The 14970-nt window shown below is 38.8% G+C and overlaps 1 protein-coding gene across 4 annotated transcripts in view; it reads left to right on the top strand.

Annotated features, from left to right (window-relative positions):
- Positions 1-14970, top strand: part of AZIN1 (antizyme inhibitor 1) — a 38385-nt gene that overhangs the window by 14708 nt on the left and 8707 nt on the right. For all 4 annotated transcript variants that reach the window (NM_001301735.3, NM_001291511.3, XM_019031847.4 and 1 more), the window contains 4 exons: positions 5861-6057; positions 9798-9971; positions 10705-10877; positions 13231-13365. In NM_001301735.3, the coding sequence (NP_001288664.1) occupies positions 5956-6057; positions 9798-9971; positions 10705-10877; positions 13231-13365 (584 nt within the window). In that variant the 5' untranslated portion in view covers positions 5861-5955. The remainder of the gene's footprint in view (positions 1-5860; positions 6058-9797; positions 9972-10704; positions 10878-13230; positions 13366-14970) is intronic.

Here is a 14970-nt window from a genome sequence, read left to right as displayed (position 1 = left end):
ATCAGAGCTAGATTTGCTGTTCAGTTCTAATGAAGAGAATCTAAGATTTACATGGAGTAGTTTTTTTTTCAAGTTTAATATAATTAGTTCAAGGTCCAATAGCACCAGAATGTGTTGCAGCCAGTAAATCAGTCCTGTTTCTGATCTGTAAGCCAGAAGAAGTGGTACAGTTTCTTTTGGGAATTATTTCCACTCAGAATTGCAAGGAGATACTTGATATATAACCTTGGTTTGAGTCTGCATTCTTAGTGGAGGGTATGGAGACGTCCTGGAAAGAGTCCCTGTGCGGGGGTTTTTGTTTCTTGTTTTTGTTTTGAGATGGAGTCTTGCTCTGTCACCAGGCTGGAGTGCTGTGGCACAATCTCAGCTCACTGTAACCTCCGCCTCCTGGGTTCAAGCGATTCTCCTGCCTCATCCTCCTGAGTACCTGGGACTACAAGTGTGCACCACCACACCCAGCTAATTTTTATATTTTTAGTAGAGGCAGGTTTCACCATGTTGGCCAGGATGGTCTCGATCTCAACCTTGTGATCTGCCTGCCTCGGCCTCCCAGAGTGCTGGGATTACACTGTACCCAGCCCCCTGTGGTGTTGAAGATTGAGGTAGATTAACTTAGTGAATCTGGAGTAGGGTATAAACTGCTCACCCCCGACACATGCACACTTATTTTCATGCTTGCTCCCTAGAACATGCTGTGTCTTAAGACTTTTGGTCTTAACCAATTAACTTTAATACCTCCTGAAAATGTTTTGGCAAAATATTTCTTAGTGCTTTCAGTAAGGCATAAATGTCACAACATAAACCTTTCTTTTTTTTTAACAATGGAACTGTAAACTATTTTTGCTAATATATTAAGAAAACTGCAAGCAGTGATCCCAGAGGTATGATTTGAGCTGCTTTTTTAGGACTCTTTCAGTGAGATTGGGGCACAACATATGAAAGACTCAAGCAACCTACCTCACCCACCTACTTGTCCCTTTTCAGTTGGAAATACTGGGTTTCCAAGTGGCATTTCATTTGAACAAAGAGTTTGTTGCCTCAAGATATATTAGAAAATTTGACCAGGCATGGTGGCTCACACTGGTAATATCAGCACTTAAGAGAGGCAGAGACAGGAGGATAGCTTGAGCCCAAGAATTAGAGACTAGCCTGGCCAATATGGTGAGACCCCATTCTCCATAAAGAGAAAAACAAAAAAAGAAAACTTGTTGCTGCAGATGTCTGTGTTTTACAGATTCTTTTGAGGAATTGGCTTTTTTTTTTTTTTGGTCTTTTAGTCTTTAACAGTAGCTGATAGTTGAGCTTTGCATTCACAGGCATGGGTAGCTTAATGACAGAGATAGATTCTGAGAAATGTGTCGTTAGGTGACATTGTGGTTGTTTGAACATCATAGTGTACATACAGAAACCTAGATAGTACAGCCTACGACACACCCAAGCTGTATGGTGTAGCTTACTGCTCCTAGGCTACCATCCTGTATACCGAGTTACTGTACTGAATACTGTTGACAGTTGTAACACAGTGGTAAGTATCAGTGTATCTAAACATAGAAAAGGTACAGTAAAAATATGGTATTATGAGACCACCTTCATATAAAATGTTGTTATGCAACACATGACTGTACATCTGGATTGCTTGCATATCAAAGTTACGGGCTTCTTTTAAGAATATGAAAGAGCTGGACAGAGTGGCTCATGCCGGTAATTGCAACACTTCGGGAGGCCATGGTGGGAGGATTGCTTGAGGCCAGGAGCTTGAGACCAGCCTGGGGCAACATAGTGAGACACTATGAACAAAGAGTTTTCTACAAAAAAATAAAAAAATAGCTGGACATGGTGGCATGTGCCTGTAGTCTCAGCTACAGGGACTGACTGAGTGGAGGTGGGACTGAAGGCTGTGGTGGGAGGATCGCCTGAGTGGTTGAGGCTTCGGTGGGCTGTGATGCCACTGCACTCCAGTCTGGGTGACAAGAGTGAGACCTTTTCTCAAAAAAAAAAAAAAAAAACGGGAAAAATTGAGCTACTTTTTCAATACACTTCCAGGGAGTTCATTACCACCACCCCTAAGTTTAAGAACTCCCCACTGTTTGTTGTGAAGTCTTTTGTCCATTTGTTTCTCAGTACCTACTCTGGGCTAGGAATTTACAGCAATCTCAAAGCCTTCAAGAGAGCATCAAAGAAAATAAACCTCCATTAGAGCTTTATTGGTTTTTTTGTTTTGTTTTGTTTTGTTTTGTTTTTTAAGAGATGGGTTCTCCCTGTATTGCTCAGGCTGATCTCAAACATCTGGCCTCACAAAATCTTGCCTCAGCTTCCCAAAGTATTGAGTTCAATCAACTACTTTATTGCAGTTCTCTGTATAACGAAAGAAAACAAATGTTAATGTACTACATCTGTGGATTCAGGTGATCCTTAATCCATTTTGTCAAGTACTGCCAATATAGCAAATGAATTTTATTTCATTTTTCCAACAGAATGATTTTGTCACTCAGCTGAGACGTGGTTAACAACTCTGCTGTTATTTCTGAAGTAACAGTTCCATTTCAAAGATGAATAGTCAACTCCACAAACATTTTATCTTTCCTTTAGAGGAGGTCATGTTTTTTCACTATTTTTATTTATATTGATAATGCCACTATATGTCAGCTGTTTTGGTTTAGCCTTCAGTTGATGTTTAAAATTATTTAGCTTCTATAAAAGTCTAATTTATAGTGACAAGAAGCTGGTCAGTGGTTGCCTGGGGTGTAGTTGGGGATTTGCTGCAAAAGGGACATCATATGAAGAAAGGCTGTGAGTAGGCGTGATAATGTTTTTATACCAGTGTGAATAAACTAAGCATTTTTCAACAAGTATGAGTGTTCATATGTCTGAAAGGGGTTAGTTGATTATGTGGATATGATAAAGTTCTTTTAAAGAGACTGAGAACTGTATTGGATTTCCCAAAAAAAAAGGAGTCCTGTGTTTTATAGGGATGGGGTGCTGGGGAAGCAAGGTTTTCATATTGTTTTAAATGTAGTTTGATCATTAGTATCTCTAGAGCTAACCTACTTAATTATTCTATTCCTCAGTATATAAATGGAGATAATACCGTCATTGTGGTTTTAAGGGTTAAGAGAATTAATATTGAATAGATGAAACACTTAGGCTGGGAGACTGCTATAAACATGTTTACTGTTAGATTTAAGCTAGCTTAGCAGGCAGTCAGAGTTGAACCTATGAAATTATATGGTTTGAAAATATTTGGGAAAAAAATATATTTATCCATATCATCATACTACTATAGCAGAAGCTCTGAAGAATGTAGGTAGTCAGCCAGTAAGACTTGATCCAGTGGGCCTGATGTTTTTATAAGTACTGAGGATCCTGACAGTTAAAGGAAAATTACCCTTCCTAAGAACACTATGGTTGTAGGAAATGGAGGTTTATCTTATCCTGATTTAAAAGCTAGACCTTCTGTATTTGGCAGCAGTTGTGTGTTGTCGTTTATAATCAATAACCAAAGGTTTTCAAGTAAATACTAAATACTACATATATATTAGACTATGCCCAGAGACTTAGCAACAGCAACTGAGATACAATTAAGTCCTCATTGAACATCATCAGTAGGTTCTTGGAAACTGCGACTTTAAGCAAAAAGACATAGACAGCAAGCCCTCAAATAACATTTCATTATAATGTTAAGAAAAAAAAATGGTTTCATTTTACCTCTTTTACTTAAAAGACACAGTTTGCAAGAAGGTATTGACATAAAGTCAGGACACAATTTACTTATTTTTTTTTTCCATTTCAAAGTATTTTATTTAGGCCAAAAGTCTTGATTTCGTATTTTTTCATTTATTAATAGTAAGATAAATGAAAACTGGCTGCTATGCCAAAAAGGTTAGTGATGTTAAACTTAACAGGAAGTTTCTACCTTATTTTCTTATATTTATCTTTTTAAATGAGTGACCTTTATTTTTTTAATTGTTCTTAGTGCTCAGTTGAATATCTCCCCAAAATTGGTGCTTTAAATTGCTTAAAATAAACATGTATTCTTAGCCTAAAATGTCTATTTTCTGGGCACAGATTTACAGCAGTCCTGTTATAACAATCTTTAGAGAATGTGCAGGCTGTGATTTGACGTCACTGCACAAGTATTAGGTCTATTTAGATAGGCCTCAATTAACTTGGTAAAATAAAAACATCCTAAACTTTTCAGTCTGTGCTATATGGCATGAAAGATCTGATGAGTTGAACTGAATGTAGTTGGCTTCTTGGAAATGAAGCTGTTAGTGTTTGAAAAGTTAAAACTGAGTATTTGTATTTCATGAAATTTGACTAATACAGCTTATTAAGGACTGTTTTGGTGCAGCCAAAATGCTGACACTTTTAAGAACCATCGAAATGGAGTATACTTTCAGGACAGTGGCCATCACCCAAGGGTGAACTCTAGTTTGGGGCATTAGGGAGGGTGGAGGGGGGTGGTGGGAGGAATCAAGGACACAGGAAAGGATGTGCAGGTTTTAAAATAGGCTGCCCAGACAGCTGGTCAATGGCCATTATTAATGTGGCAACCAGAAATTAGTACCAGATATTGAGTAGTATCCTGTCTGGTGGACCTGTTTTATCTCATTTATGTCGAAGTTATTTCCTAAAGTAACCTAAGGACCAGTGAAGTTCAACAAAGAAGATAAACCTTTATGTCAGTATAGTATGTGCTGCCTTAGGACAATGAGTGCTCCGGGGGAGTGGGCAGGTTTATTTTATTGATTTGAGTAGAGAGGGATAGGATTTAGCCTAAAGCCTTTTTAAAAATCAGATTACTTAGTAACTGGCTCAGGATGTACAGATACCTAGCTTACAAATGTAGTTTCTAATTGTGTTATTTTTGCATTTCTGGTAATTGACAATTTTAGCTCTATTTAGCCAGCACTGAAACAGATGTTTTTAATTTATGTGCTCTATGATTTTTTTTTTTTTTTTTTTTACAACAACCTGTTGAAGAAATAATTAAGGTAGTTAACTGAGGTTTAGAGAAATTGATGTAGATTCTCCTAAATGATACAGCCAGGACCAGGTCTTCTGACTCCTAGTCCAGTGATTTCACCATAAGCAACTCACCTCATAACATTGCTAACTTGATATAGTTAGTACTATTTTAGCTTGAGGTAAGGCCTAGGCAGTCTGTATCAAAGCTTCAGATTGTTCCCTCAAGCCACCCTCCACTCTCACCCATTTTTATTACTTTCACCTATTTGGGAGTTTTTTTTTTTTTTTTTAGGAGAGACGGAGTCTTGCTATGTTGTCCAGGCCGGTCTCAAACTCCTAGGCTCAAGCAATCTACTGGCCTGGGCCTCTCAAAGTGCTGGGATTACAGGCATGGGCCACCATGCCCGGCCAGGACTTTTATTTATAAGACATTTATCTGCAATTACCTGGCAGTGCTATTACGTGGCTGACAGTATATTGGAAGTTGAGACTGGTATTTTGATTTCTTGGATGCAGATACTTATTTCACTAGCTTTCTTTACTCTTAAAATGGGTAAAATTATGTGTGTTATAGGAACACAAAACAAGATAATAATACAGATTGGGTCTGCAGCTCTGTAAGTAAGGTCACCATATAGGCTTGTAATATATTGTGTATATATGTGAGTTACCCCTTCAAATTATATTGACCTTTTTGGGTAAATGTATTTTAATTCATGTATTTGCTTTTTTAAATGGGCGTTAAAGGAGATTAATAATCTGATGTTTCTGAAATTAAATTGCATAAATTCCTCACTAAATTAGGCACTTAGCACACTTTCATTGACTCGTACATTATGTCTATTGAAATAATACAGACTTTTATACTTTTATATAACTTATATTTTGACAGTTTGTTGCATATTCTAAGGACCCAGACATAGGCTTGGTGGCCCGTCTCTTGTCTTTCCTGGTTTATGACTTTCGGCTTTGTGGAATACGGCTGAGATGAAAGGATTTATTGATGATGCAAACTACTCCGTTGGCCTGTTGGATGAAGGAACAAACCTTGGAAATGTTATTGATAACTATGTTTATGAACATACCCTGGTAAGTGCCATTTCTGAGATACAGTGTTTGTCATTTTCCAAGCTCTGAAACATGAGTGCTTTTTAATTTCCAAGATGGTAATCTGATCAAAAGTACTTGGTTCATATGCTATCTGATTTAACTTGACCTTCCTCCCCCACACCCACTCCCCTTGAGTAGTGATCCATTTTTCTTTCCAATCCACATTATTTAAAAATCCTCCCTATGGCCCTTTACCTTCTATGCCTTTTAGTATCTGGCACCCACATATGTTCTGTTTATTCTGTTGATGTGATGCCAGCCAACCTTCTAATCAGTACATGGCTTCTTACTCATTTTTCTCAATTTTCTTTTTCTTTTCTTTTTTTTTTTTTTTGGAGACGAGTCTCACGCTGTCGCCCAGGCTGGAGTGCAGTGGCGTGATCTTGGCTCACGTGCAACCCTCGCCTCCTGGGCTCAAGCAGTTCTCTCTCAGCCTCCTGAATTAGCTAGAATTACAGGCGCACACCACCACACCTGGCTAGTTTTTGTATTTTAGTAGAGACGAGGTTTCGCCATGCTGGTCTTGAACTCCTGACCTCCGGTGATCTACCCACCTCAGCCTCCTGAAGTGCTGGGATTACAGGCACGAGCCACCGCGCCCAGCCTCAATTCTTTTTTTTTGCTTGCTTGTTTGAGATGGATTCTTACACTGTTGCCCAGGCTGGAGTTCAGTGGCACAATCTCAGCTCACTGTGACCTCTGCCTCCTGCGTTCAAGCAATTGATTTAGGATCCTTATGCCTCAGCCTCCCGAGTAGCTGGGATTACAGGTCTGTGCCACCATGCCCAGCTAAGTGTTTTTTTTTGTTTGTTTGTTTTTTTGTTTGTTTGTTTTTTTGAGATGGAGTCTCCCTCTGTATCCCAGGCTGGAGGGCAATGGCAGTATCTCGGCTCACTGCAACCTCCGCCTCCCAGGTTGAAGCGATTCTCCTGCCTCAGCCTCCCAAGTAGCTGGGATTACAGGCGCCCGCCACCATGCCCAGCTAATTTTTTGTATTTTTAGTAGAGGTGGGGTTTCACCATGTTGGCCAGGCTGGTCTCAAACTCCTGACCTGAGGTGATGCGTCCACCTTGGCCTCCCAAAGGGTTGGGATTACAGGTGTGAGCCACTGCGCCTGGCCTAAGTTTTTGTATTTTTAGTAGATAGGGTTTTGCCATGTTGGCCAGGCTGGTCTTGAACGCCTGACCAACATGTGATCTGCCCGCCTCGGCCTCCCAGAGTGTTGGAATAACAGGCGTGAGCCACTGTGCCTGCTCTCAGTTGTATTCTTCAGTGGATATTAATTTACTTTCAGATAATTTTGGTTGTGTATGTTCATTGAGAATTTGATAATTTATCCTGAGTACTTACTCTCTACTGCTCTAGGAGTCAACTTCTACAGAATCATATACTCACTGCTACTTAAGGTGATTTTCTTTTTTTTTTCTCTTTGAGACGAAGTTTCACTCTTGTTGCCCAGGCTGGAGTGCAGTGGTGCGATCTCAACTCACTACAACCTCGGCCTCCCTGGTTCAAGCGATTCTCCTGCCTTAGCCTCCCGAGTAGCTGGGATTACAGGCGCCCGGCACCAGGCCCAGCTGATTTTTGTATTTTTTAGTAGAGACAGGGTTTCACCGTGTTGACCAGTCTGGTCTCAAACTCCTGACCTCAGGTGATCCACCCACCTTGGCCTCCCAAAGTGCTGGGATTACAGGCGTGAGCCACCGCGCCCAGCCTGGTCTTTTTTTTTTTTTTTTTAATATATATTAGACTTAACTGATACAATCTTTCTTTATTGGAGGAAATTTCCTATATTCCACCAAACTTGTTAGAGAATTGTTTTCATGTTACCGGTGTTCAGTAATTGAATATCCAAAATTTTCTCCTTCTCTTGACCTTAAGTCTACAGACGTGTTCATCTTCCCCTCATCCTAGCAAAAATCCCTTTGTCTTCCTCTGCCATTCAACTTGTTAAAACTTGACATATTGGTCATGAAACTTGTCATATTGGTCAACCAATTTCTGCCAAGCCATTCTTCAGTTGCCACTGGGAAGCTCCTAGTCAAATTTTGATGATCATTTTTATCACTTAACTTTATTCTTCTGACTTTTTGCAACACTTTTCGGGGGTCAGATATAATCTTGGAAATATTCCTTCCATCCCACATCTAAATTAACCCACGTTTAGTAGCATTCAATGAGGATTAGTCCTCAACCTCATTCTTTTCTGGTTCTGGGGTGACACTTCTGTGTTCTCTGAGTCATTCAGTCCACCTTTTGTTTGTCCTCTCTTTTTTAACCTTGGTCTTGCCTTCATAACGTCCTGGTATTCATCTCCTCCATTCCCACTATCTATCCGTCTTTGCACATGTCATTATAGTGACCTCCTAACTTATTTCCCTTTTCATTGTCCTATTGTTTGCCCAAGCCTGCTTAATTTTGTTGAATATTCATTAAATACAAGGCTTCCCTGCTCCCTAAATTTGTTTTTCGTTGCCTACTGAGAATTTTCCAGACTCACATCATGCCTAAGAAAGGAAGCTGAATACCTTGTTGTTTCATCCCATTTCTCTTGGTGGTACCCGTAAATACCTTATTTTTTCCCAAATTAAATATAAACTTTGTGTCTCCGGAATACCATAGGTATCATATCTTGGGAGGATGGATAACTTCATACAACTGTTAAAATTCTGCTGCACATAATGTGCGTTTTGCATTTATATCAGTTGGGCACTATATTCTAATGACATTTTCAAATACTGTGAATTAAAAGAGTTGAAAACAGTAACATTGTCTTCATGGATTCTCAAACAGTATTTGGATGTTGTACGTCCTAAATAAGATTTTTTTGCTTGCTATCTAACACTGAGTAATATATGTTCTGTCCAACTGCATAAGTCATCTCTCTGGTCCTAGAGTAGCCACAACTTTAAGGAAGATTATTCTTATTCAGGCTTATCTGATATTTGATAGACTTATGTACTTTTAAAATCTAATTTTGACATCTCCATGTGCAGACTAACAACCTTGTCTTTTTAAAAATGGTTTCCTGGTTGGTCACGGTGGCTCACACCTGTAATCCCAGCACTTTGGGAGGCCTAACATGGGAGGATCGCTTGAGCTCCAGGAGTTGGAGGCTGTAGTAAGCTATGATTGCACCACTGCCCTCCAGTCTGTTGCTACAGAGCAAGACCTCAACTCTTGAAAAAGTAATAAAATAAGAGGTTTCCCAGTGAAGATGGTCTCTTATTTTACCATGTTGTCTTAAGGTGCAGTTTTAATGGCAATATATAGCTTGTTTTATTTAGCATTTCTGATTCTACTTACTGTATTAGGAAATTATATCCTGAACTGCCAAAGTATTTTAAACAGTGGGGGAAGCATGGGAGAAAATAGGTTCCTTCCTTCAACTGCCAAAAAGTAAAATCAAGGCAGTTTCATTCTGACTTTTGTCACTGTAATTGATAATAGTTTTTTTTTTTTATCTCAAAGGGGAGAATATTTTTTATGCTAGTGTAGCACAGCAAAAGTAATCAAATATAAGAAGAAAGAACAAATGTATTCAGAGTCTCTTTTAATGTTTACTAAATCTAGTTAACAAGCTTTAAATGTATTACTGTATGTAAATATATGTCTTGGCCCATATATTTGTGGAGGAAAAGAGGTGTTCTTTCCTGTTTTGATACTTGGTTTTCAATGGTTTTTTGTTCATATTTGTCTTTTTTTAATAACCATAATAGACAGGGAAAAATGCATTTTTTGTGGGAGATCTTGGAAAGATTGTGAAGAAACACAGTCAATGGCAGAATGTAGTGGCTCAGATAAAGCCATTCTACACAGTGAAGTGCAACTCTGCTCCAGCTGTACTTGAGATTTTGGCAGCTCTTGGGACTGGATTTGCTTGTTCCAGTAAAGTAAGTATTTTTCATTTTTTAACTAAACTGAAACATTGAATAATTTAACTTAATGTAGTTACAGCGGTTAGAGAACAAATGCAAGGAAGTTTGACTTTTGGATGGAGTTTTGAAATAATTGTTTAAATCTCCAGCCTCATGTTGGAAAATTACAAGCTTTTCAAGTGCACCAATGAAAGGGAAGTTTCAGTGTAATGAGCCTTTGAAATGTTTTATCTTTATTAATTGAAAACTTTAATTTGTTCCTCATTCTTAGGCTAGAGCTACTTCTAGACCAAACTACAGCAGATATCTAACCTCTGAGATTTCTTTGCTGCTGCTTTTTAGTAATGTTTAGGCCAGGAGCAATGGCTAACACCTGTAATCCCACCACTTTGAGAGGCTGAGGTGAGAGTTGCTTGAGCCAGGAGTTTAGGATCAGCCTGGGCAACATAGTGAGACCTTGTCTCACTTTTTATTTATTTATGTTTTTAAATAAAAATATTGGTTTGGCTAGGCACAGTGACTCATACCTGTACTCGTAGCACTTTGGGAGGCTGAGGCAGGAGGATCACTTGAGCAGCCCCGGAGATGGAGGCTGCATTGAGCTATGATTGTGCTACTGCACTTCAGCCTGGAATACAAAGAGTGAGACCCTGGTTTTAAAAGGGGTGGGGGTAATAGTATTAGAGGAAGCATTACCAGAATATGAACTGTGACATTATGTATTCTCAATTTAACCTCATTTTCACAGAATGAAATGGCTTTAGTGCAAGAGTTGGGTGTACCTCCAGAAAACATTATTTACATAAGTCCTTGCAAGCAAGTGTCTCAGATAAAGTATGCAGCAAAAGTTGGAGTGAATATCCTGACATGTGACAACGAAATTGAATTGAAGAAAATTGCACGTAATCACCCAAATGCCAAGTAAGTATAAAACTAAGTACTTGAAAATATTATTTAGCACTTAGAGGGTTGGGTTTGTCTTTTGTCTGGGAAGAAAGGAGCATTTGTGGTAGGGCAATGATGTGTATCATAATTATAACTTATTTAAAGGGCCTCTATGGGAAACACTAGTAACATTTTATTGGCTCTCTACCTCTGATCCTTCATGTGGAATTGGAATTAAAAAAAAAAAGAGCAGTTTGGGGATATGATCTTATAATCTTCAAGGAATCCTTGATAGTTGGTGTGATAATCAAATTAGGGCCATGGCTGTATTTTCATTATTTCTATAACTTTGTTTGATGTTTGATAACGTTAGGAACAGGATATACTTTGGTCAGCATTTTTTCCTGTTTAGCTGAGGATTTAATCTACCCTAGGCCATAGTTCTTGAATGGTCATCTTTACTGACAGTGTCTTCGAAGCCTAGTCCATAGATTTGGGGGGTTTTGTTTATAAGGCTGATACTTTTATTTTTGAACATGAAGTTTAATTTTTTACTTGCATCTTCATGTATCCAGAGAATTTTTTTTTTTTTTCTTGATTAGAAAGTTTACTTTTTAAAGGCTGGGCGCAGTGGCTCACACCTGTAATCCCAGCACTTTAGGAGACTGAGGCTGGTGGATCATTTAAGGTCAAGGTGGCCTGCGCCTGTAATCCCAGCTACTTGGGAAGTTGAGGCAAGAGAATCCCTTGAACCCAGGAGCCGGAGGCTGCAGTGAGCCAAGATCGAGCCATTGCACTCCAGCCTGGGCAACAGAGCAAGACTCCCTCATAAAAAGGTTTACTTTTTTAAAAGCAAAAAGATTTAAGGCAAATTTTATGTTTTCACAAACTGGTATATCGAGAGGGCTTAAGAATATACTAAAAGCATATTGAATTATGCAGTTGTTGGCTTACTTTTTAATGAGTTACGTGTGTTTCCGGAAATGAATTCTATCTGTATTTTCTTTGTATGTCCATAATTTTCATACTGACTTTAATGGTGTACTTAAGATATCCTGACAGCATTGATTACTCTGGTAAATCTTTGTGTGGATAAAAGCCTTGTTGGGAAAATTCTAGGGAACCACTTGTTTTTCTAAAAAATATTGTTCTGTGATCCTCTGAAGACAAGCTGTGATTTGTGATGTTTAGTATGTTAGATTGTGGACTGGCATCTTCTTGATGGAGCTGATTCTAACCTAAGAATAATTTTTGCTTTCATCAATCTTGTCCTCTGATTATCAAATTAGGGCCATAGCTGTATTTTCATGGCCATATTATTAACCTTCTTAGTTTATGTAAATACATCCATAGGAAAACAGTTATACAAAAAGAATTTGTATACTTTCAACTTCTAGCAATTTGTAATTACTCAGCTCCTGAAATTAAAGAAATTTAATCAGTTTTAGTCATCTTGTCTTGGTTGCCATGGTTTGGAAGGAAATACCAAATAGATTTGAATCAGTGGACTAGAAGGCTGCTGTTTAAACACATAAAATAATTTTTTAAAAAAGCTTTCTGGGTTGGGCGCAGTAGCTCATGCCTGTAATCCCAGCACTTGAGGAGGCCGAGGCGGGTGGATCACTTGAAGTCAGGAGTTTGAGACCAGCCTGGCCAACATGGTGAAACCCTGTCTCCACTAAAAATAAAAAAAATTAGCTGGGCGTGGTGGTGCACCCTTGTATTTCCAGCTACTTTGGGAGGCTGAGGCAGGAGAATTGCTTGAACTCAGGAGGCACTCTCATGAGGTGGAGGTTGCAGTGAGCTGAAATTGCGCCACTGCACTCCAGCCTGGGCGCCAGAGCGAAACTCCATCTCAGAAAAAAAAGAAAAAAAAAATTTAAAAATGCTTCCTATTTTTTTCCAGTTAGAAACCTGCTGGGATGTAACAATGTTAGTAGGAAGAATGTTTGCAGTAACCATGGAGGTTTAGCTAGTTAGCACAATCAAAGAAATTTGAAGACATTTAAAGCCCTGATATTTTTATTGAAAGACAATGATGGCATTGCTATTCAATTTAGTCTTCCTAGGTGGATTTATGGACTGATGGACTTCATTTGAAAGTAATGTCATCTTTCATTACAGAGCCCAACCAACTCTTGATGCTACAACAGAGTCTTAACTTGCTGCATTTTCCAAAATCCCATCCTTGTAAGCTTCATGCTTTAGGCCCTAATTGCTAGTTTTTTCTCTATACAGGATTGTTTTTCATTAGGTTCACTTGATTCATCCGTCGCTGGATTTGGGAGCACTGGCAACATAATCAACACACTTCCTACAATCTTCAGGCTTCACATGTGCTGATGATGATGTAAACCAACTCTGCCCCAATCATCTCCCCTTCTCTTAGGGTCTTACTACATATTGCAACAGAAGATAATATTGGAGGTGAAGAGGGTAACATGAAGTTTGGCACTACCCTGAAGAACTGTAGGCATCTCTTGGAATGTGCTAAGGAACTTGATGTCCAAATAATTGGGGTTAAGTGAGTATTTGTTTTAAACTTTTAAAGCTGTGAACATTTTATGGTGGTAACCTGTCTTTCTGGTTATTGATTTAAGACTTTATTTGCATGAAATCTAAGATGCAATTTTTTCTAGTCTTTTAACACACATGTATGTGTTTTCTTCTTAGTTTAGGCAAAACAACTTAAATATGCCTTGTCCCTTTTCATACTGTTTTGCAACTGTACCTCCTTCCCCACAATAAAAAGAATAGCAAATAATATTTTGATTTGGTTAGTGCAGAGTAACTTAAATCGCTGCCTTTTAAATTGGATGGGAGGGGATTTGCTATAATTCTTTTTTTTTTTTTTTTTTTTTGAGATGGAGTCTCGCTCTGTCGCCCAGGCTGGAGTGCAGTGGCGCGATCTCGGCTCACTGTAAGCTCCGCCTCCCGGGTTCACGCCATTCTCCTGCCTCAGCCTCCCGCGTAGCTGGGACTACAGGCGCCCGCCACCACACCCGGCTAATTTTTTGTATTTTTTAGTAGAGACGGGGTTTCACTGTGTTAGCCAGGATGGTCTCGATCTCCTGACCTCGTGATCCGCCCGCCTCGGCCTCCCAAAGTGCTGGGATTACAGGCGTGAGCCACCGCGCCCGGCCTAGAATTCTTAATGAAAATAAAAGTGTCAGACTTTTTTGTCCTTTTAACGATTACTCTGGGGAACTTCAATAAATTAGACTTTGCTTTAGCCTTTTAATTTTATATGTGAGGAAACCGGGACTCCAAGAGATTCAAAGACTTGATAATAGCCTCAGAACTAATTACAGGCATAGTAACACTAAGCCCTAGATGTTGTTTGCCAGCCCATTGCTACTTTTACTAAAGTAAAAAGGTCTTCTTTTTCAAACACTCACAAAGATGTATTGTGTATCTTTCTTTAATTTTATTATTTATTTTTTGAGATAGTATCTCATTCTGTCTCCCATGCTGGAGTGCAGTGGCACGATCACGGCTCACTGCAGCCTCAAACTCCTGGCTCAAGCAATCTTCCTGCCTTGGCCTCCCAAAGTGCTGGGATTACAGATGTGAGCCTCTGTGCCTGGCCTTATTGTGTATCTTTCTATACTACTTTGTACATAAATAGGTGGTAGTCTTTTAAACAAAGAATGGGATCATGCTGTGCCCTACACAATAGATAACATTCCATGTCAGTCTAGTTTTAAGTTTTAATTTAAGTCGACATAAAAATTAATGAAGTACTATCTCGAATAGATGAAGGGAAAAGAAGAATGGACTTTACGGGTACAGTTCTATGGATTTTAGTACTTGTGTGAACACTGCCACAATCAGGAAGTATTCTATTCTGAAACTTTATCACTAGTAATACTAGTGAATAATAGTAATGCTGTTACTCAGCTTGATTAATGTTCATTTGTATTCATTTCACAACAGACACATTTTTGTATTTGGTTGGGTAAAATTGAATGTTCAATTTTATGCTCAACTGAATGTGATACGATTTGGTAGTGCTTGTTACTTCACTATATAAACATAAAAGTGCCACATATACATAAAAGCACACCTTATTGTATAACCGTGGAACAGTACTGATAATTGACTTATTGTTAAGAATTTTTGTTTATAG

This window comes from Gorilla gorilla, chromosome 7, assembly GCF_029281585.2.
Source record: "Gorilla gorilla gorilla isolate KB3781 chromosome 7, NHGRI_mGorGor1-v2.1_pri, whole genome shotgun sequence".
NCBI lineage: Eukaryota > Metazoa > Chordata > Mammalia > Primates > Hominidae > Gorilla > Gorilla gorilla.
The sequence above is the reverse complement of the archived record's forward strand: the minus strand, read 5'-3'. Positions and strand labels throughout refer to the sequence as shown.